At 39.9% G+C, this 23,378-nt stretch overlaps 1 protein-coding gene and 2 long non-coding RNA genes across 10 annotated transcripts; 2 read left to right on the top strand and 1 right to left on the bottom strand.

Annotated features, from left to right (window-relative positions):
- Nucleotides 1-641: 641 nt before the first annotated feature.
- Nucleotides 642-23,120, bottom strand: LOC107836562 (uncharacterized). Its single transcript, XR_001662475.1, has 3 exons — nt 23,016-23,120; nt 17,111-17,115; nt 642-653 (listed from the first exon to the last, which is right to left on the bottom strand). It is a non-coding gene; the product is annotated as an uncharacterized LOC107836562 (long non-coding RNA).
- LOC103140039 (SUN domain-containing ossification factor) lies at nt 1,760-19,211 on the top strand. Of its 8 annotated transcripts, XM_007554974.2 has the most exons (25): nt 1,761-2,062; nt 3,300-3,408; nt 4,198-4,293; nt 5,199-5,413; nt 5,516-5,611; nt 7,326-7,452; nt 7,545-7,662; nt 7,749-7,876; nt 7,987-8,054; nt 8,158-8,265; nt 9,253-9,358; nt 9,726-9,746; nt 10,038-10,093; nt 10,860-10,939; nt 11,826-11,888; nt 12,002-12,064; nt 12,224-12,314; nt 12,915-14,177; nt 14,261-14,348; nt 15,380-15,484; nt 15,722-15,876; nt 16,116-16,207; nt 16,397-16,413; nt 17,013-17,062; nt 17,152-17,263. In XM_007554974.2, the coding sequence occupies exons 1-25, from the start codon at nt 1,998-2,000 to the stop codon at nt 17,168-17,170; spliced, it is 3,399 nt and encodes a 1,132-aa protein (XP_007555036.1). In that variant the 5' UTR covers nt 1,761-1,997; the 3' UTR covers nt 17,171-17,263. The 8 variants fall into 8 exon arrangements, with proteins under 8 accessions (XP_007555033.1, XP_007555035.1, XP_007555036.1 ...); XM_007554971.2 differs by lacking the exon at nt 16,397-16,413 and having other exon boundaries at nt 1,760-2,062; nt 3,303-3,408; nt 17,152-19,211; XM_007554967.2 differs by lacking the exon at nt 16,397-16,413 and having other exon boundaries at nt 17,152-19,211.
- Nucleotides 19,533-21,144, top strand: LOC107836561 (uncharacterized). Its single transcript, XR_001662474.1, has 2 exons — nt 19,533-20,755; nt 20,885-21,144. It is a non-coding gene; the product is annotated as an uncharacterized LOC107836561 (long non-coding RNA).
- Nucleotides 23,121-23,378: the final 258 nt, after the last annotated feature.

Genomic DNA, 23,378 nt, shown 5'->3' on the forward strand with positions numbered 1-23,378 from the left:
CGTAATGTGTAATTTAGTCGGTGTGGCGACCTTTTTGGACAAAATGAGGTGCGTGATGCAACAGTTCTGCAGTAAACACCGGTTAGTAAATCATCTCAATGGATCGTATCAACCAGGCTATAAAGTTTTAACAGTATGACACACACAGCTTTCCATTGGATTTTACCGTAACCAAATTTCCCAGAAATCCTTGCTGTGTTTTCATTTAGAGCGCAAATGTTTTGCTGCAGAGATACAAAATTCAAGTGGACAAGTTTGAAGGAGGAAGTAGATTAAAACACAAGAATAAAAAACAAAATGGAAATGATTGTACCCAAAAGGACTCTGTAACCTCACTCATACATTTGGGGATATCTGTGTTGAGTTTTATTTTAGGTGGAGGATTTTGACTTTTATGAAATCACAAATTATAAAATGGTAGCAGAACAATTATTGTTTAGATAACAAACTATATATAAAGTAAGGTTGACTGATTTTTTTTTTGTTGTTGTTGTTTCTGAAAAGGCTGACTAGAATTTTACGACCAGAGCCAGCTTGTCTTTCAGGTTATTTACAAACGAGACGAAGCTTTGAAAATGTTTCAAAGGTGAGTAAGCAGCACCCTCCAGTGGCCGTAAAAAATAATGTCGGAAAAGTGTGAGAGAAAACCAACACTACAAAGTAAGTTGTATTTGATCGGCTTGGCTACCAATTAGAGCCTGAAACGGCTTTACATAATTTCGGGTTACTTTTGGTTTCTGATAAGCCTAAACATTTCCCATAACCGCAAGTCTCGCGATACTTTATCTTAAAAAGCCCTTCATTGCAAATCGTTTTATTTAAACTCGTCTTTACGATGTTGCCATTGTTTTTCCTAGGTTGCAGTATTTTCATTCACTTGTCGAAACGACCCACTTTGAACATGTCACTTAATAGCTATGTTTTTGACGACGATGCATTCACCTTATACTCGTGCATTAGCATTTGAATAACTCTGAAATGGTTATGTTTTTTTTTCTTTTTCATCCTCCCAGTTCTGATTCAGCACTTCATAAATAACATAATTGACTATTTTTAAGTAACCGTATATAATTTATTGAATAAATTAATATGATTTATCTAGTTATTTCTCTGCTGTTATTTTTATGTGCATGTATATTTTTTTGGCATTAATGGCCCTTATTATGAGCTACCAGACAGGAAATCGGCTTGGGGAAGATAGAGATGCAGCTAAAGCATGACGCCTCACAAGAGTCTCAAGGTCGGGAATCGAACTCGTGTCAAACACATAGCCTATGTTTATGGGGCGCGCGCTCTACTCCTACACCATGCAACTCCCCCTACTGGTCACTTTTATGAAATGCTACAACAGGAAATAGTTACCCCCGGTAATTTGCTGTCGGACAATTCCAGCTCGCTCCTACTTTTCAAGTGTTTGGCTACAAAAACAACCAACCAACCAAACAAAAAGTATTTTAATTATTAAGATTTGTTTTCTTTTTTTTTCATTTTTATTTATATTTAATCAAATGAGTTATTGTAATATAGATAATCTGAAGTACCAATCAATTCGCTGAGAGCGCCATGGCTCGATAACAAAGCAAAAACATAAGAGAGTAGAATTAGGTTCGACAGAAAAGACCACAACAAATATGATGGAGAGACTTCATTCTTAATAGAGCGGCTTGAGTACAGACTTAACATTGAGCGAAAGTGGCTCAGCATAACCGGCCAGCGAGCGTGTAGAAAACGAGCGCTCCCGGCGTTTGAACTGCGCAACGGCGACGCTGCGTTTTCATTGGTCTGTTGGACGTCGAGTTGCACTGACTGTCAAGAGGAGGTTGTGTTTGGGAAAACTGCGGCTAGCATCACAGTTAACCAGTGCGACTGTTACATGTCAGGGACGTAAACCGAGCATATCGGGTGATTTTATATTTTACACAGCTGAAGAAGCCACAGACTAAAAGGATAAACGTTTCTTTGTTTGCGGCGACGATGTCTGTCCCGGCAGGACAGGGATGAAGATGACACAACTGTTGTGGCGAAGTGTGTCAGTGTGGCTATGTATAGCTGTACTCTTTTGGTGAGTTTTTAAATTAATTTTTTAACCACCTGTCATGTTTAAAAACATTTGTTTTTGCTGGCATTTTGCCGTATAGAAGAGGACTAACAAAGTAATTGACTGCTAATATGCCGTGTTCAAACCGTAATACACTCGTATAGCAGCAGCTAGCTAGCTAGCTAGCCCTGACGTTATGTTGTGATGTGGCACCTGGCTGACTTCTGACCTGTTGGGATGAGGTAGCTTTCGCCGCTGACTGAGGTTGAATTAACAATACTCCATCAACAAGTAGGCATAGGAATATGTTGTACAGTCGCTAACGTCTTGGTACGTTTATAAATTATTCAAATTTCAAATCTATTTGAGGACTACAATGGTAGCTTTCTTAACAAACCCTACAGTTTTCTCTGCACGAGTAATAACAGTTTCTTTATAATGACTATCTCATATCAGTCTATAAGAGGCAGATTTGGTTCACCAGCTGACCGGTTAGTGGCTCTTTTTTTTTTTTTATCCCTCGTGTCAAAAAGATTAAAAAGCCTGTAGTTGTTGGGAATATGAACTTCTGACAGAACTCATTATGCCAACAGAGATAGTATATGCGGGATAAGAACGTGTCCCACCCATGATATTAAAGGTTAATTACAGCATATCAACCACTGACTGCTTAGTCAAAAAGCGGGAAGGATGACGCAATATTTTACTAGTATAAGCATTTCTGTAGAAATCTTTGTGGCCATGACTGTTTTGGATATTCTTAGTTAAATTTTGTTCCTCGGTAAATAGCAGTTTTAGTTTATGTTGTCAGTAAATATCTGGTGCTCCCTTAGTCACCGTATTATGTATTAATGTGATAATAATAAATGTGATTTATTTGGTTAATGTGAACAATAGCTAATTTATCAATTTGAACCAAATTAATATATTTTTTACATTTATTGTTTATTTATTGCTCTGTTTTGAAACTAGCAGCAGAAGTAGTTTTCTACTTTTTGCTATTGAGTTTGAGACCACTTCATGAATATTGCATGTCCCAACGTTCCTTTTTATAGCTATATTAAAATGGATTGTCTACAAGCCACGATAATTTTTTAAGAAGTACATAAATTATCTGAATTGTTTTTAAATAAATACATGTAAATAGACTACTTAATGGCACAGACTGCTGCTGTATAATGTACATAGTGGTGTTATTAGGAGGTTACCCTTCAAGGTGACGCAGTATCATTATTATGGCGCTGATTCTCTTCTACTGCAGTAGCTGCTCCGTGGGATCCACGGAGCCACAGCCAGAGGCTCAGAGTCATGCATCCTCCCAGGACTTCCAGTCGACGGAGGAGTCAGGGGATCCAGACCCAAATGAGAAGGTAACGCTCTATAAATGTGTGATGTTGAAATAATCTAAAATATTATAAATGTTCTGGCGAAAGTAGGGCTGCAATTCATGATTATATAAGTAATTGATTTTTCTGACGAATAATCGTTAAATCAGATTTTTTTTTATTTTTAAATGCCTCATTTTACAGATTTTTTTTTATTGCTTTTACCATTTAGAATGTTTTAAAACAATATTTGAAATACATTAAAAGATGCAAATGTATAAACAATTCAATTCCTTTTTTAAAAATAAGAAAATAAATATTATACTTTAGTAAATCTGAACCAGGCAAAGCTAAAACTATTCTTCTTGAAGATGTTTGGCTGAAATCTATTTACAGACAAAATTCTCTTTTCTTTTTGTATCTTAAATGCAAAATGTGTACAATTTTTGTACAGTTTTGGCTTAGTTACTGCTCTGAATATGTTGTAGGTTTTTTCAGAAAATGACCTTTTTTTGAGTCCATGTACTCCAGTTAACGATTAATCGATTACTAAATTAGAAATGTCTGAGTTCAACCATGAGGATTATTTTTGATAATTGATGAATTGTGATTAATTGTTTCAACACGAGCAGAAACACCTGCAACTTTGTGTATTTTTTCAGTTGATTTCATAATATTTTGTGTCTGACGCATCGTTAAAGTAATTGATCCCGTCTCAGATTCTTCTGTTTAAACGCCATCACTTTATTTTTTTTTGTAAAATGCTTATATTTATATATCTGTATGTATTTGAGAGTAAATGTGTTTTTTCCTTCTTTCTTTCTGCTGTTTTAGAATGAAGATAACTGGAGCTTACCTGAAAATGGGAAGCTGTCTGGAGATCATCAGCATAACGGAGAACAGCTGACACAGGAAGTGGAAAATGCTGAGGTAGGAGAAACGGACCAAAAAATAAAATACTCCGCACACTTTAAATTGATGAGGATATCTGAAGTATTTGGGTTTTTTTTAAATAGGAGTATTTAAAAGTATTAGAAAATAATGTGTGATAATGGTGTAACTTATTACTGAATTCTATTTGTGAACATTTGGTTCATTTATTTAGTACATATGTTGTTTTTCCTGTTCAACCATTCTTAATTCCTTTATCTGATTTGTTTATATCACAATAACACAATCTAACATTTGTGCCATGAAGTCACAACCATACAGTTACCTAAAAAAACAAGTAATAAATGTTTTTTTGTATAATAATCTTAAACCCCTCACCCCCAAAAAACAGCAGTTTTTTTCAGCTAAGGTTAATTTCCACCAAAAAGTCTCAATAATTTTCGTGGAAAACAAACAAAACAAAAAACAAAAAAAAAACAGGAAATTTCCATGTCTGTAAAGTTTTTTGGTAGACAGAAAAGGTTGAAATTTTGAGATTATTTTCAGAAATCTTCCAGAAAAACTAGGAAATGTCTGAGTTTAAAAAATAAAAATATTTCGACTTTTGAAACTCAGACATTTCTGAGTTTTTTTTCTAGCAAATTTCTGAGATTAATCTTAAAATCTCAGAAGTTTTTGACAAAAATGTACTTCATATTTTTTCTATCTACAATGACCCTAACATGCCGTATTAAGACGCCGACCTAAATACAGGGGGGGAGAAAAAAAATCAGAAATCCCAGTAAATCCTCACTGCTTCCAAACACCAAGATGGCGTCAGTAAGCAAACCCGTCTCTGTGTGTATTGAATTCTCCCAGAACATTCAGCGCTCCTAAGTGTCTCATAAATCAGCCTCTCAGCTGCGATCCGGGATCTCACCCGAGTGTCTCTGACTTTCCATTAGGCCGTCGGATCAGATGGGCCGACCGCAGAAGCGGAGCCGGAGGAAGACAGGCGACGTCCAGAACCCGAGCAGAGCTCAGAACGTCAACAGGCAGAAACATCTGGATCCGAAGAGCCGGACTCTGAACCGCCACCTACAAACTCCCTGTCTGTTATTTCTGCTCCATACAAAGACGACCCCAACGTAAACAGTGTTCGCATGGACGCCACAAGCAGGCAGGCCGCCGCCACCGCTGCACTCCATGCAAATATTTGCCTTTGTTTGCGTTTAATGTTTCCTGCTAAAAATGTAAAAATGTTTTGTTTAATTGCTTGAAGTGACGGATCTGAAGCAGCTGCACCTGAGGTCACCGACTTCGACCTGCTTCCAGTTGACTGTGAAGAAGAAGAGAAGGACAACCCGTACGATGACAGGTTGGTTCAGTTACAGAGAGCTAAAAAATGCTTATTAAAAGTTGTGATTAGTGATGCAAGTCGATTAATGAGTTCATCTAAAGTCGGTTGATAAAATCAATCAACTAATGATTAGTTGAGTGGCCGTTTTCTCTCGTGTCGTCTTTCTGTAAAATAAAGTTTTTCATGATATTCTGACTTAAGAAAAAATAAACACATCATTATAGTTTAACAATTTTTTGTGCTGCATTAAATACTGACCAAATAAACAGAAAAAGCCAAAAGAAGGTTGTTATTTGTAGGCCTGTCGCGATAAACGATAAATCAATTAATCGCACGATAAATTAAACCTATCAACCTCATTTTAATTGTCGGCTTTATCGTCTCTTCCTGCCTTTTTTCTTTCTCAACTCCGGTGCTCTTCACTGACCCTCCATTCCTATTTCCTTAGTGTAAAGTCCAGCGCACACTGCACGACTTGTCGGCCGACTGTCGGCCCATTTTCAAAACCTGAGAGACACATTAGCCGACAGAAATCCTCGGTATAACGGTTCAATCGGGTTCGTCGTGCCGTGTGATGTCCAGCCATATGGGCACAAAATAATGGCTACAAGTCCAGTTAACTAATTTTAAAACCAGGCATTAATCAATGCTTTATTAGAATCTACCTGTGATGGATGTGGCTAGAGTCAGCGTAAAGTCCTGACTGAATGATAATCATTATAGCCTATTTATGTCACGTTAATGAAGAACAGCTGAAAACTTACCGGGTTTATCAACTGCGGTAGCAGTTTGGCTCCAACTCCTCCCCTTGTCATTTCTATATTCTTTGCACAAAACGTTGAATAAATATTAATGTTTCCACATATTATCTCCGATGTCCACTGGACTTCGGGTTGCACCGTGTCAGCTGTTTGGGATTCCCTTGCGTAATTTCCCCTCAGAAAGCACAAGGAGAATCTGCGCTTTCTGATTGGCTACCTGTCACATTCAGCTTTAAGCTCCCAGTCGGGAAAACCCCCGATTTAGATCAGAGCAGCCACGACGATCTACCGATCTACCGTAACACACCACACACTGCAGGATGATCGGTTACGAAATCACCAGCGAGAATCTTAGATCAGCCAACGATCTAAGATTGTCATAAGAGGAAAATAGGGGCAAAAACCCATGTAGTGTGAACCACTGCATCAGGTGGTCAGATGTGCCCATCTTCTCTATTTAAATCTAGTGATTACTGAAGGGCAATACAGTATACAGACTTCATAATCTGCACTCTTTTGGTTGAATGCAGTATTTATTTCCACTTGGCTTTATGTTGTTTAGTTTTTATTCAAGTACGTTTTTTGTTAATGGAGACTGAAAATCTGTTTTATTTTTGTTTTTGGTTGTTTTGTTTATTTAATTTATCAGTTCCAGTGTTGTGTGTTCTTTTGAAAATAAAGTGCATCTCTATCTATGGCAGGAAATCACATGCATTATTAGTCATTTCCAGTAAATCGGTGTCAAAAGGTCTTGAAACAATATTATCGTTTATCGCAATAATTTTTTAGACAATTAATCGTCCAGCAAAATTTGTTATCGTGACAGGCCTAATTATTTGTAAATCAATTGGATCTCCTTTTACTCCAATAAACCATTAATCTGATACCTTCATCCCCAGCTGTGACAAACCGTGAGGGATTACTGTTATTATTTGTCTTTTAAGCAGTGATAAACGCTGGTTTTCCCTCAGCAGCCCTCCAATAGTGCTGGAGAACACCTCCAACGCGCACACCACAGGTACGAAAGCCGAAGTGGCCCCCCCTCTGAGTCCTCCCAGCAGTAAGCATCTGGAAGCCAACGTAACGCTGAAAGAGCAGGTGAGGCGATCAGACGAGCTGCTTCTTCTTTTTTTTTTCCCGCTCCGTCAGAGGAGGTGTCCCAGCTCTCGTTTCCTCATTATCTGTTGCAGGACTTGAGCTCCCCTGTCGGCGCCGACACAGATTCCACTGCGAGCAGCAAAGACCCCGAGGACATCCCCACGTTTGACGAGTGGAAGCGGAAGATGATGGAAGTGGAGAAAGAGAAGAGTACGATCGACACTCTTAAGTGGTTCGCTTTAAATTGGGAGATTTTTCAGATTAAATCAGTTTTTTTTTTCTTCTCCTCCCCTCAGTAGCTCTGTCCACTCACACCTCTAACAACGGAGGGTCTCACACGGTGAAAAAAGTCCAGAAGAACTTCCATAACTACGCCTCGGTAGAGTGCGGGGCCAAGTTACTCGGTGCTAACCCCGAGGCGAAGGTACTTTGTCAATTATTTCATGGTTTCCACTCAGATGTCAACACATTGTTGCACTTTCTTTCACTTTAAAGAAGGTAAATCAATCTGACGTCTGCTAACGTTTTCCACAGAGCACGTCGGCCATTTTGAAGGAGAACATGGACTTGTACATGTTGAACCCCTGCAGCACTAAAATCTGGTTTGTTGCCCTGCATTCAGTTACTATGTGTGTTTTCATTCTCCACCTGAATATCGTTCTAAATGTGTTTTATTGTTTTTATCTCTGTTTCTCTGTTGCTCAGGTTCATTATTGAGCTCTGTGAGCCCATCCAGTTGAAGCAGTTGGACATTGCTAATTTTGAGCTTTTCTCCTCCACCCCTAAAGACTTTCTCGTCTCTATCAGCGATCGGTAATATAATAATAGCAATCATTTTTCATGTTTTTCATGTTTCATTGCTTTTCAACCCCAATGTTGAACCAAATCAAATTCTTGGTCTTTGAAAACTTAAGTTTTGGAATATCTCCATGTTTTTTTTTTTCCTTCACCGTTGCGCAACTTGGATTGTCATAGTTCAGAGTGATGTCAGGTCGGCCTGACATCAGAGTGATGTCGCCCTGACAGGGTGACCTCACATCACCAGAGTGACGTCAGGTCGCCCCGTCGTCACTCTGAACTAGCCAACTTTTTAAAAATGGATTTATTTTTCACAACTTCCATTTATTTGGACTGTGAATTCAGGTCAATAGAATAGACCAGGCTAAGAATAAAGTCATAATATTACAACAATACAGTCCCAATATTAGGAGTATGAAGTATTAATTTCATAAGAACTCAAAAAATAACAAAATTGAAATGAGGAATGTTGAGCATCTTGCAAAGTTCTACTTTGGTTTAGGTGAAACAACCAAATAATCTTTTAACACATCGGCATCAAATTATTGTCAGCAGCAGGACTTTGAAACGATTATGCAAACACTCTTGTATTACAGGGAAAGAACCGCGCGGACTGAGGTGGTCGTTTCACACTAAAACAACTTTATTCTCGTAATTTTAAGACTTTTTTTTTTTAAACTAAAGAGCAGAGAATTTTTTTCATTACAATCTGAAAAGTGCGATGTGCATTTGTAGTAAATCATCTTTACTCTAATTCTCTTTAAATTAAAACTTTTGCATTCTGTATTCATTGTATCAGTAAAGCTAAAAATCAGACAGGAATTTTATCACTACCTCATTTTTCATTCTTGTAAAAAAAAAAAAAACAAGTAATGTTTGGACATCATCAGATTTTAAATCCTTACATATTTACATAGTTACTGTAACACCAGATTGTGGCTGTTGGCCTTCAGTCTTGTGTATCATCAGAGAAACTTGTGTCATATGAATGAACGTTTGCAGATACCCGACCAATAAGTGGTCAAAGCTGGGAACCTTTCACGCCAGGGACGAACGCACAGTCCAGAGCTTCCCATTGGACGAGCATCTTTATGCTAAATACGTGAAGGTGAGCAGAACTGCTGTCAAACTTCGTTATGTTTTTGTTGATGTAAAGAACAGTAAAAAATCCCAATAGATTCTCTATTATTTGCAATAATTCATGTTAAATATCTTTAAATGGCCGCTTTTGAATTTTCTATAAGATATTTTATTTGCTTCTGATGAGCAGTTATCTGTCTCTATGTGTTGCTTGTATTGCACATTTTTCTAAAAGCATGCTTTGTGGCTTGGTCTCTCGCGGTGAACCAGTGGCATCGCTTCACCTGCTGTTATTCATTAGAGCTGAGCTCTTTATGTCGTCCTGTTTGTAAGCATGCCTATATATCCTTAATCTTTTTCTCCTTTTTTTCCCCTTCTCTTTTCTCTCGCCTCAGATGTTCACCAAGTACATAAAGGTTAGCCTGATCTTCTTGTAGCGCACGCTGTTCTCATCATCAACAGGATGATTGTCTGACTTCCATCCTAGTAAACGAATCATTTACTAGAATGAAATCTTAGCTAGTATTTCCTAAAGCCATTCTAATCAAACACATCATCTGTCATGTCTTCTGAATTATTCACTGCAGCCAGTTTGTTCGCTGCAATTTCTTTGATTTCTCAGCAAAGCCAAGTCAGACATTTCTGATTTGTTCAGGGCATCTTTACCAGATAATCTAAAGGATAATCTGTGTTTCTGGGTTTTTTAGGTGGAGCTGCTCTCTCACTTCGGTTCGGAACATTTCTGTCCCCTTAGTCTCATAAGGTACGTCAGCTTTCAGATTAGTGTTAGCAGGAAGAATAAGAAAGAAACAACAAACATTGGGAGTAGGTTTGAAATGATTAATCGTGATGAATTGATTACTAAGTTAGGTGATCACTATTTACATAATCGATTAATCGTTAACGTTATGCATGAGTGTACAGACTCAACAAAGACCATTTGCTGAAAGAGCAACACATTCCCAGCTGCAACACACAACATAGCTCTAATTGGATGCTTTTAAAAAAACAAGACAAATATAAAAACAAGCATGTATTAGAAGTTGTATAGCTGAAGTTTCTTCTGTTTGATATTGTACACATTTACAAATTCCTCTATTTAGGATGAACTTGTTACTAACTAATAGAAACTTCTTCCTGAGCTTGAAGAACGTTTTCCAGAAACCTGCTAGTTGCCTACTGAACAACCTGAACTCAGTTCACAGAAAGTATTTTTAATCTCCTTTATCACACCTCTGCTTACCGTGGTTTTCTGTAAATACATGGGTGTACTTCATTTCCCACCTTTTGAATGTGTGAACATAAATCCACCTGTAGTACAGTAGCACATGGGAGGTTTGCATTAAATATTGATTACAATAGTTCAGAGGAAGGAAGTAGACTGTTGTTTCTCAAGTGTTTGCAGGTATATATTCTGGTGAGCTGAACATTAGTAAAGCCATTTTCCTTAATTACATGCTTACTGGAGGCCGCTTCCTCTCTTGCATTAGAAATGTTTCGATTTGCTTTTTTAAATTTTTTTTTGTCAGGGTGTTTGGAACAAGCATGGTGGAAGAATACGAGATCGCTGATCCTCCAGAGAGACCAGAAGATCAGGACGATGATCTAGGTGGGATCAGACTGTCCACACAATCCATTGGGAACTTAGTTGTTGTTTGTTTTTGTCTTAATTTAAAATAAAAATTAACAAACAATTCTATGCATACTCAAACATTTACTGTATAGCAGAGATGCATAGATCTGATATTAATATCAGTATCCATGAAGGCAGATCTATACATCTATTAATTTTATGCTTTGTAATCTGAGCGACGTCACACTTTATTTACTGTACGTTTTATTTAGGATTCCTAATTGCACTTTCTGAACAATTAGAAGAAAGATTTGTTGCAGTCTGTTTTGTTTTTTGTTGTTTTTTTTACGTTTGACCAAAGTAGTCAACCTGTTGTTTTGGTCAGTTTACTTTACATTGGCTGTTTTACTCCTAATTGCACTGACTACACAAATTAAAGTTCTGTTGTTTTCCATGTTTGACCACCTATTGGTTTACTGGTGCATCACATAAATTTGTAATTCATTACATTTATGGCTGTGAAAAAAAAGAAGCGTTTTAAGTCAGTTCAGTGATGTTTTTCTGTATCGGATCGGTATCGGCCGATACTTGTATCGGAAATGAAGAAACGTGGATCAGTGCATCAATAGTATACAGTAAATGAGATAATTTCATCTTCCTCTGTTACTACAAGTACTAGTAAATGATTCGCCATGACTGGACAGAGAGCTGATTACAGTCGCTGTCTGTTAGTTACACTTTTGTGTTAAATATTGGGAAGAAACCAAATTTTCAAATTTTTTATTATAATAATAAAAAAAACAACAATGCATAATTTAAAAAAAATCACTTGTTTAATTATGAGTATTTTTGGTTTTGTAAAATGTTTTATTAAATTAATTATTTATTTTAAATCTCATTGAGCTTTGAATTCTCATTTCAGATTATCCTCCTGGAGGTGTGCCTGGAGAAGACAAGTCCAAGAATCTGATTGGATCAGCAAAAGGTCTTTAATCAACTCAATATTTGTATTAATGGCTTACATCTCGTTAATAAGAGCTCACAGCTTCGTGCTGCAGCATCTGGTAACTGTAGCGTTTGGGTTTTTTGTTTCCTCAGATGCCATTTTCAACATGGTGAAGGACATTGCTGTTGTCCTTGGAGGTAATCAGGAGACAACAGGTATAAACAAGATCTCTACTGACTTTATCCGTTCTGCTTCCCTCTAACTAAAACGGATATCTATGATGTTCAGCACACTATGAATCTTCTTCCTGTGTGTCAGTAAGTGACGTCATGGTTACAGCTGGTTATTATTAACGCCTCTCTTGTTTTTCCAAGGCAACCTTTCATCTCAAGATGTGAACATAACGGAACAATCCCAACAACCTGAAGCTGCCACGGAAACTACGACCACTGACTTCGTGTCTGTGTAAGAACCTGCCACAGTCCTAGAATACGGAGCATCGTCATGGTAGAATGGCCCAGTCAAAGTCTAGACTTCTGGTGTTTTCTCACCTGATAGTCCAGTAGGCTGGACTATTGGGAACCAAAATCAAATGATCAGCGGTTCCTGTTGCAGCGACGCCACAAGTGAGGAGAAGAACCAGGATTTTCAAAGGATTTGATTGGTTTGACACGGTGCTGTGCTGGTGAGCCGCAGCAGCTGAAAATGCAACAAATGTTGCAACTTTGGTCCCCAATAGCACCGAGTGTAGCAGACTGTCAGGTGTGAAAACATACTGAAATCTGACTGACTCAAAAATGTAATAACTTCACAAATATGCAACATATTGTGGCAGTCTGTGACACATTCTTCAGAAAAGGCTGAAGAATGGAATTAACAAAAATGTTTAAGGTGGATAAAAACTTTTATCGCTTGCCTTTATACTACAAAGACAGTTCCATGGTATACTCTATTGATATTTCATGATGACTGTAAAGTATTTTTATCATTGAAGTCCTCTACTCTGTGCCTTCATGTTGCTGTATCTAATGTAGAATGGTTTTCCTCTTCATGATGTGTTTCCAGTCCAGACGCTGCAGACATGCAGGGTTTAACCGACTCATCTGCTCCAGACACATCAACTCCTGACAACTGTGAAGAAAAGCTCCCCCTAGTGGAGGAGAAAATCGTCATTCCCTTGGGGAAAGAAGAGGATGAATCAATCGCCTCCACAATCATTCTCCTTGACAAGGAGGAGGAGCTGGAAGACGACAAAAAGGATCATCAGGAGCAGGATGAAGAAAACCTAGAATACTGCCCTGCGCGTTCTTCCTCTTGTTCCTGCACCACTTCTTTCCAGGAGTTTCTCCTGCAGCAGTGTTCAGCTTCCCTGTCCAGAAAGAGGACTTGCCAAACAGTGGACATAGTTGAAACAATCCCCTCTATTGTGACACCCCCGACCCCGCCCTCCTCCTCTGCCCAACCCGAGCCTCGGCCTCATCCCGGCGAGGCGGATTGGTCCGACGAGAAAGATCCAGACTCTGAGCTGCAGCCAGATCGAGACGCGATGGACGCAGAGGTGGCACCGCCTTCAGAGAACCCAGAGGGATCCGTGTCCGAGCACAACGACCTGGAGCCCAGTCAGATCCTGATCCTCCCCACACCTAGCGCCACCGAGTCTTCATCTGCCAAAGCCACACCTGTCGTAGAAACGCCAGACGTCTCCTCTGAGGAACCAAAGTACGAGTCGGGGCCTGAAAAGAGCCAGGACGTGTCGACAGAGGAGAAACTCGTTGAGCCTTCGCGCTCTCTCAGCGGCAGCTCTGCGGAGGTGAAACCCAGCGTCTCAGCAGATGACGATCCAACAGAGGAAAAACCCAATGTTGAGTCGGCACAGGAGGAAACCAGAGCCTCCAACAAAACTCAGGATGACCTCAATCAGACTTCAGTTTCCTCATCCGCTTCTTCAAAGAACCAGGTTGAGCCGCTGGAGAGTCTCCCTACCTCGTCTGAGGTTCCCCCTAAGGCAGCTGACATGACCACAGAACCCGAACCCGCCCTCAGTCCCGTCACTGACGCCAAAATGGACGACCCGGCGGAGGAATTTCCAGTTCCATCGGGGGGCCAAGACCAGCTGTTTCGTCCTTCTGTTCCGACCAGCACTTCTCCTACCTCATCGTCTCTTTTAGACATTTACGCAGAGCCCTTTAACGGTACGGAGCAAAACGGAAACCAGGTGCACGGATCCAGCCAGAAGGAGTCGGTCTTCATGAGACTGAACAACCGGATCAAGGCGCTGGAGGTGAACATGTCCCTTAGCGGGCGCTACCTGGAACAGCTTAGCCAGAGGTGACTCTACAAGAGGCTGTTCTGCAATTCTCATCTCTGAAGCATCAGAGGGGTTTTAAAACTTCATTTGTTTGTAATTCAAGGTACCGAAAGCAGATGGAGGAGATGCAAAGAGCTTTCAACAAAACCATCATTAAACTCCAAAACACATCCAGAATAGCAGAGGAGCAGGTAAGCAAAGGCTAGCAAAGACCAGCTGGCCAGACAGGGGCGGAGTGAGATGGTTCTAGACCTGAACGCAGGGCTGTGACAAAGTTGTACCAAACTGAACTGCTGGAGGGAATAGGAAAATTCAACTGCATAGGCACCAATCAACCAGAGGCCGGCAGCAAAACGGTTATAGATCCGAAGCAAACTTGCCTGAAAATGTCAAAATTTGCACAGAAACATAAAGAACCCTAAATAACCTATTTCAACAGTTTATCAGCAAAAAAAAAAAAAAAAGTTGATTTGGGAGTTATTTACACCTTAAAACTTTAGGATCTGATTTTACCTGACAAATGGTGGTTTGTCAGGAGTTTATGTTTCTCAGGGCTGCATGCTAGGGCCACTGCTTTTAAATCTGTATCATTTCTGTTTTCTTTCACTCACTTTTTAGAAAACATAATTTCCTTCCCTTTTTTTGCAGATGACATGCAGGTTCATGTCCATCTTAAACACCACACTACTTATTGTCACTCTGCTGTTTGTAGTTGACCATTCCTTTACCTTCCAGTGACTAGCTGCTAATATACTCTTGCTACGTCGCTTTTTTGCATCTGTCATGGGTGGATGATATTTATTATTGACTTACTTCTGTTGCCAACTCATACGAAGGTTGGTGCTTTCTGTATGAAAAAGCTTGGCGCTGCAAGAGTTAAGACGATGTGATTTTCTTCTATAGGTTTCTGTTGTGATACAGCAGGTCTTAAATTTCATTCATAATGGTCTTAAAATATGCTAAATTTGAATCGGTGACCCCTGCCGACACCCTGCTGTAAGGATCTTTCTGTAGGTCTGTTTGCAGTGGGTTGGGGGTTAGGGTTAGGGGTTAGGAACACTTCTTTTTACCGAGTCTTAAAAGCACAAAAGCATAATTTCTGGCATCCTCTCTGCCTTTCTTATAGATTGATTTGAAATGTGCATATTGCTGGTTATGATTCCAGGGTGTTTGTTCATTGTGTTTTTATTTCTTGTTTTTTTTTTTAATGGTCTTGTTATAGGACCTGCGTCAGACTGAATCCATTCAGTTGCTGCAGGGTCAGCTGGAGAACGTGACTCAGCTGGTTCTCAACCTGTCTGTCCGAGTCAGCCAGCTGCAGAATGAGGTAGACGCAGCGCCGCCGGCACTAAGCCTTCATCTGCAATCACAGCTTTACTAACCTGGTACAACTGAGGACAGTTAGTCAGTTTAATTTGCCAGGTTGGGATGCAGAAAGACAGATTTTCCAGATATTCCAGACAAATTCACTCACATCTAACGCATTTTCTCCGTGTTTGTAAAGTGCGTGGAATATTATTGCTTCCTCTTTGCGACCGATTTGCTTCTTGCCGGTGTCTTCCAGGTGTCCGACAGGCAGAGTTACCTGCTGCTCTCTCTCGTGTTGTGTGTGTGTCTCGGCATTTTGCTGTGCGTCAACCACTTCCGCATCACCGTTCCTCCCACTGCGGATCCGGAACCACCCAGCACCAAAAGTCCCACCTACTGCAGTCCCGAAAGGTACAATGAACGAGCACAATGTCGATTATGAGCCTAACATATGATTCTCATTTGAAGGCGTCCATAAGTGATTTAAATAGGCCGAAGACGCTTGTGCTCATTTCATTTCAAACTGCCATGGATTTTTATTACACTTAAAAAGTGTAGCGTTGTGAGATTGAATGCAAAACTCTGTTTTTAAGGTGATGTGCTTACTGTATGCTTCTGTTTCAACCATGACTTCTCTGTCTGCACAACAGGCTGTATCCTCCCTGCGATGAGATGGGATTGAAAAGGAGGGCATCTTATCCACTCATAAACTCTGAGAGCTTTCAGTTGCCCGACGCTGAAGGTGAGATTATCAGGGTTATAACGCACCCTAAAAAGGTTTAAATTCATTATAAGGCCTAAAACTAAGACCTTATAAGGTCTTAAATTCCTTTGTAATTTGGCTTTAAATACGTTAATCACATATTCTGCCAATTGTCTTGGCAGGACTATTTAATCTCGTATGTTCTATATGTAATTTCTTTTCTCACAGGGCTTTTGAGGCTACTGGTAAGTCACTGCTAGCACACCCTTGCTAGCTAGTTAGCAAGCTTTTTAGTTTCTGTAATGGATAAGTGCAAATGTATTGCCAGTTGGCTGGACAAAGTTCATACATCTTTTTGGAGAAAAAGGTTTTAAATTCAATTTGTGGTTTTAAAAAGGTCTTCAAAAGTCTTAAATTCGTATATCTATAATTAAGGCCTTAAAACGTCTTAAATCCATTTAAAAAATGTAAGTTGGCCTTAAATATGTTAACCACAGGTCTGAAATTATGTCTTGGCAGGACTATTTAATCTCGTATGTTCTACATGTAATTTTTTTTCTCACAGGGCTTTTGAGGCTACTGGTAAGTCATTGCTAGCATACCATTGCTAGCTAGCTAGCTTCTTAGATGAATAAATGCAAATGTATTCCCAGTTGGCTAGATGAAGTTCATACCTTTTTGAGGAGATAAAGGTCTTAAATTCCATTTGTGGTTTTAAAAAAGATCTTAAGCCTTAAATTTGAGTCAGTGAAACCTGCAGAAACCATTATTATATGACATTATGCAACCAGGAGAATGTATTAATTGCCAGATTATAAAGAGAGATTTCTTATTTTGTTAAAAGGAATGCTACACGCCGAGGAAAACAGCAGTCTTTGTCCAGCGAACAGAAAGGTGTGTGAAAATCAATTCCATTGCTACATAAAAATGTAACTTAAGCACAAACACTAATCTTCTTCTTCTTCTCTCCTCGCCACACACAGAGGCGGCGGCGTAAGCTGAAACCTCCGGACCGTGTGGAGACACTGAAACCATGTTTCCAGTCCGCTCCTGAACTGTGCAACGGAGCCGTTGGACGTAGCCGCGGAGACGTCACCGCGCACGCCGCGCCGCTCATAAAACATTTGCTCCAGCCTGTGTTCAGAGACTCGCCGTCGGAGGGAAGCTCCGAGGGGTCCTCTCAGTCCGACGACCCGTCTTTCTGCGGCCTCACGTCGGCCTGCTCTAGGATCTGCGACGGGCTCCCTCCGGTGAAAACCCGAGCAGAGAAACGGGCGCTAAGACGCAGGCGTCTGAAGCCTGCCTGCGCCGTGGTGGACTTGCTTCACGCTCCTCGGAGGGACAATAATGAGCCGGCACCCGTCACTTTACAGGACATCATCACCAACAAAAAAACGGAGCACAACTCCGGCCCGTTGGTTGCAATCCCAGGTCCTGTCTGACTCTAAAAGAGTCATGAACTTGAATGCTAAGCTGGTTGTTAGATTTCAGTAGCTAAAGGCAGCTCCAACCTTCATCAGACAATCTGTTCTTCCTTTTCAGTAAAATAATAATAATAATGTTGTGTTCATATCCTCTGTTCAGCTTTTGTCAGAGTTTCCATTTGGTACAGTTGAACTACTCCTTCCAGGTCTCCATTAAAGCATTTTTGTTTCATGAAAATCCGACTACTAGTTACCTGAATTAAAATAGGGAACAAGAGGTTCTTTATAGTAGCTTTAGTAGAAAACAAAATCCTTGAAGCACTTTGAAAATGATCAACCAACGTTTGTTCTCAGTAGTTCCTGCCCAGCTCCTCTCACCTGAGGGGCTCCTCAGGGCTCCATCCTCGACCCACTACATTTCAGTCCATACTGTATGTCTTTTCTTTGACTATTTTTAGAAAACATTTCTTAGTGTCCCTTTTTTTCTCTATGAATGTCAACACAAAATGAAAGTTAATTTTTAACACCAAATTTGGTCCAACTATCCCCTGTAGTTATCCTTTTTTTATTGTTTGTTTTTTTGTCTTAAATTTCATCCAAGGCAGCATTAAAAATGTCTCAGTCTTAAATTTGACTTGTTAGACCCTGCAGATACTTTGTGATATGTAGAGCTACAAATATGTAGCCACAAATTAAACCACTGCCTTTTTTTGACGACTAAGTACGGTCCTTCTAATGACGGGTTAAACAAATATATTTCTTTAACCTTTCACAGAAAATCTATGGTAAATCAAAACGTTTGAAACTCGATTCCTGTTTTTCAAACATCCTTGCTGCAGTTCCTTGTGAAAATTAACCTTTGACCTGAACTGCACACATTAAACCCCATCAGCAGCTTTTTGTGTTCCATCTCACAGTGTGAAGAGAATTTCTCTCTCTCTCTATTCAAATGGAGAATGTGCCCGGTTAGGAGATGTGTGCAGGGCAATGTGCTGAAATGTCGACTGGAGTGGAAAATGTTTGCTTTCGGGAAGCGCCACAGGTAATGTAGCTTGTAAAATGTTATTCTGCTTTCTGCAAATGACTCGACTGGAGACGAGTGTGAAGGGAATAATAAAAAATTCTCTTCACGCTGCTTAGAAACGCACTCTGCTCTAAAACATCTGTATTTCTAACTTTGGAAGTCGGATTTTTATGTTGCGAATGAAACGTGTGGAAGTTTTGGTTTTGAATATAGAAAAGCAAAAGTTGCTGCTTTTTTTGTTTATCAGCATTTAATTGTAGGAATCAGAAATCAGTCTTTTTTTCTTCAAAGGTCTCTAGTTGAATGGTTAGATTTTTATTTCTGGAGTGTCTGAAAAGTGGCAGAGACATTTTTTTATTTTTTTTTGCATAGGATTCATAGAGAAGTTTCACTTTTGACTGTTTTCTGCGTTGTTCATCAGACGTCGACGTTCTGAATGACATTTGTACGACAACCAACTACGTCTTTTGTTCCAGGTAATGCTGCATATAAAAGTGACTGAAATAAATGGATGGACTAGACGGTTCTGCATTCAGATAAGCTGAGTGTTTCTCCATAAGTGTTCTATTTCGTCTAATAAAAATACTGAAACTGCACATGATACACTTTCTTTGGCTCAGACATTCAGGTTCTGATCTGTGAAAGACTGACACTGACATCCCAAAGATTATCTCTTCTAGGATTCATATTTTAAATACTCGTAACATTTATGAATCCGATGGGTTTACGACCAACCTCTTAGCATCATAATTAACATAAAACCATGTTACATTTGTTTGGTCATTTCAGTCTGACATGTGCATTATGGATACAAATCATTTAAAAGGGCAGTATTTTGTAAAATTCTTTTTTGTTTTTTAGCTTTAAATCATGTCATAATTTTATTGTATCATCAAAACATACCTGTAGTGTTGCTCTGATTTTTTTTTCCATTCATGTTTGAGAAATCCTCTAATCTCCCGTGGCAACCATTCAGCCGTGGAAAACGCACAGAATGGCCTGGTTGGACCTAGCTCCGCCTTCAAGGCTCAGCTCCTCCTCAGAGCTGCAGTTTCCAAGTTTCCACCTCACAGAGGAGCCCTCAACCACAACGCCCCACTGAGCTCCTTCAGACTAGCCAGCAGCAATTAGCAAACATCTGGTGGAGCAGCTCATCGACTATGCTAACTACTTCTCAATGAAATGCAGCCTTTTTATAACAATTGAAGGTAACAGTTACTTGATTGTGCTCTAAAATGGCAAGATGAGCCTGGAAAGCCCATGATACCGCCCCTTTAAATTCACCTTTAGTTACAGTAGCAGGATCTCACTCCTTCATTGTGAGGGTAAACAGATTTGACTAAATCTGCTGGAGCTATGACTGGTGGTTTTTTAGCAAATTGACATTAAACAGTGTGATGACTGATCTGTCATGCTGTGTGTCTGTTTAGCTTTCAAAGACTGGGACTCTTGTCAGAGATGATGACATCAAACTTTTTAAAATCCTTTCAGGAGTTTCTTTTTTCACCCTCTAAAGTTAACGACAAAACTGTTCACTTCCATTTAAATGCTTTCTAAACGTAACAGATTGATATTTTTATGGCTGCTTTGCTGCGCAGTTCTGCTGAATAAAAGCTGTAAACTGAACTTTCTCTGTTCGCTCCAACCTTTCACAATGCTCAAAGGGTTAACAGCTGTGATACTCATACCTTCTTTCTTTTCAGCTTGACATCATCCCATTACAGTGAAATGAAGCATTTTAAGTTTTGTTTGTTACACCTTGTTTCTGTGTGTAATTCTCCACCCTGTCCAGGAGGGGTCAGTACAAACTACTGAAACTTGCTTGTTTTGTTGTTTTTTTCTCTTGCAGTACTGCCACCATCATTTCTCCATGTGATGAGTCATGACTCCTGCTCAAACGCAGCACATTTTCATTTGCTTTTTCACCGGTTTTCAATCCAAAAACGTAATTATTGAAAACTGAGTGAAAATGGAGGACATCTTAGATCACGATGCACCAATAATATTCATTTGAGCGTATAGATTCAGCTGCTTTTTCTTTACGTTATTGCATTCCTTTTCCAGGTTGGAATACTGGATTACTGTCACCGCCTCACAGCGTCTCCCGTCGGTCACGCAGGGTACAGAGCGCATGTGGATGTGAGAAATTAGGTTAAAACCTCTTTATTCATCTGACCTGGTTGGGTAGCAGGAGCCTTTCAGAGTTAATCTTCGATGATGCTCTTTTTTTGCCCCCTCCCCACCTCTTTCTCCTTCATTTTTTAACAGAACTCCTACTTTTCTCTTCGCCCTGCCTCGTTCAGAAGATTATCTGCGCAAATGCGGCGCTGCAATCCTCTTTTCCCCTCCTCTCTGTTTTCATCCCAGGTCTGGGTGGAGTATTCTCACTGTGCTGCTGCTCTCAACAGGAAGTGAGGCGTCTTTAGCGTACAGGTGTCTGTTCCGGTCGAACAGGTGTTCCTGCTGCTGAGAGCGATGATGCGGGCCGCTGAATGGTGTGACGTAATGTCGTCAAAGGGTCAAAAAAAGAAAGAAAGAAAGAGAAAGAAAGAAAGAAAGAAGTGAAAGGAAGCAGCATCAAATTCTTCAGGTAAATTTTAGTGTTTAATATTTTTTGTTTCGTGCTGTCCAGCCCAACTAGGCAAAAATCTTAGTGGTTTCATAGAAAATTGGCCACACCTGCACTTCATTAGACCAAACTAGAAACCAGAATAATACAAAACAATACCTCTGCTTTTCTCTAATGGGGCCATGAGAAACATTATGGAAATGAGGTTTAATGGAGGACTACAGCCCCTATAAGGGGTCACTGATCACTCCTCTTCGTCCGCTTTGTATTACGATCAACTCTCGTCTTTCCTTGCCCAAGTCTTTGTTCAGTTTCTTGGGATTGTCCCAATTTCGCCCTCTTCCTTTTTTAATTTTCCTCCCTCGCCTCCAAACCTTCCCCTAAACACGTCGTCGTTCAGGCTTTCCGGCCCTCATAATCCTTTTCCCCTTTTCCAACAACGATCCCATCAACCTCTACTTCAGACACGCTGGCCGATCAAAAGATGTGTCGCCCCCATCATAACGTAGAAATGAGATCAATTGGCCAAAGCGTATTCAAAACTATGGCATCTGTTGAGTGGGGGAATGTGAAGGCAGAAGAAACAAATAATGAAAAATGAAAGAAGTTAAAGGAGAAGCACACTCTACATGTCTGCGGTGAAATTTTGAGAGCAAGTCCTGAACGATGGCTCATCATGCTTCATTCTGCGTGTCATGCATAATCGCTTTTAGATCCACTCCTTTTTGCTCTTTCGGCCTGGCGAAAAGGGATGTTTCATCACCTTTGCCTCCTCAGGTTTTGGCTCACCATTATGGAGTTTAGATGCAGAGAGAGGCCCACAGGGGACCTAGATGCTTGGACTTTACAGGACAAACCACACAGCTCAGGAGAAATGGAGACTGCAGGAGCTTCATTTGAAGAAAATGTTGAAAGTAAAGCTCTCACAAAAAAAGAAAACGAACAGGCATTGGCTTGTATGTGTGGATTAAAGTATCATGAAGGGCAAATTCACCTTGTCTGATGAAAAAAATAACTTTTTTTTATCCAGATCTTCTACCAGAGGCCTGGGAGCTGGAGGTTCTGCGCAGTATCTTGACTGAGGCAATACCTACTCTTACTTGAATTATGCTTTACTCAAATCTCACTAAATTGTTTATTCAACTCAAATAATGTGAGTAATGTACATGTTTGGCCTGAGAAAAGCACAAGACTACATTATTTTGAGTAAACTGGATTTGACCATTTTTGTTACTGGAGTGAATGCTTCAGCTCAGCGGTGCGCATGAGCTGGAAAGTGCGGGAAGCTTCCAGAACGTTTGTGGACTTGCACACTGGAAGAAACAGAGCTTCTTTAAAGGTGAGTTATTCGTCTTCAGTATATTTTCATGTGTCATGTATGCCTTTACTACTCGCATATATGGTTACAGGTTGATTTTTCTTTAAAAAGATGACACAAAAGTCTTTGCAGTATGCAATATGCTAATGTTAGCATGGGCTCATGGGTCCAACATTAGCTGAAACTGCCACATCTTTTACTTGAGAGCCTTAAATGTTTTTGTTCATTGTTGTGGAAAAAAAAAACTATTACCAAGCACTGTTGAGGTAAAATCACTCAATCAGGTTTATTTATGAATTATGCACAACTCAGAAGAAAATCAATCATGAAGCAGTTCTGGATGGAAAGCTCTGCCAGGCAGAGACAACACATGAGTCTTTTACACACATTAAAGTTCATTTTAAATTGAATCAAAATGAATTTCGAAACTCTTAAACATCCTTAGGAGTCAAACAACTAAGAATGGTCATAATTAAGCTACCCAATTTCTTGTGTTTTCTCGGAAACCCCACAAAAAAATTTTCATTAGTCCAGTCAGTGAAGGTACATATAAGTGTCCGTTCAAAACCCAACAAGAAAGCGCAGATTTTCCATCTGGAAAGTAGGTAAAGCGGAGAAGTCTGCTATTGTTCCTTCTGGGAGTGATGACCTTCTGTGTGGATGACCTTCCCTCTCTTTGTAACCATCCGCCACACTTCTCTAGTCCAAATGACATCCCAGTGTCAGTGCCGTAGATCCTGGTGGTGTGGATCAGTGAGTCGATTTCTCGCTGCTCTTGGCGTACAGCCTGATGCTATCCATGTAGAGGAGGTGTCTTATGGTGGCCCCATTCTTGAGTCAGCATACGTAGCCAGTTTTGTTGAAGTTCGGAGCCG

This window comes from Poecilia formosa, unplaced genomic scaffold (genome assembly GCF_000485575.1).
Source record: "Poecilia formosa unplaced genomic scaffold, Poecilia_formosa-5.1.2 Scaffold67, whole genome shotgun sequence".
Classification (NCBI taxonomy): domain Eukaryota; kingdom Metazoa; phylum Chordata; class Actinopteri; order Cyprinodontiformes; family Poeciliidae; genus Poecilia; species Poecilia formosa.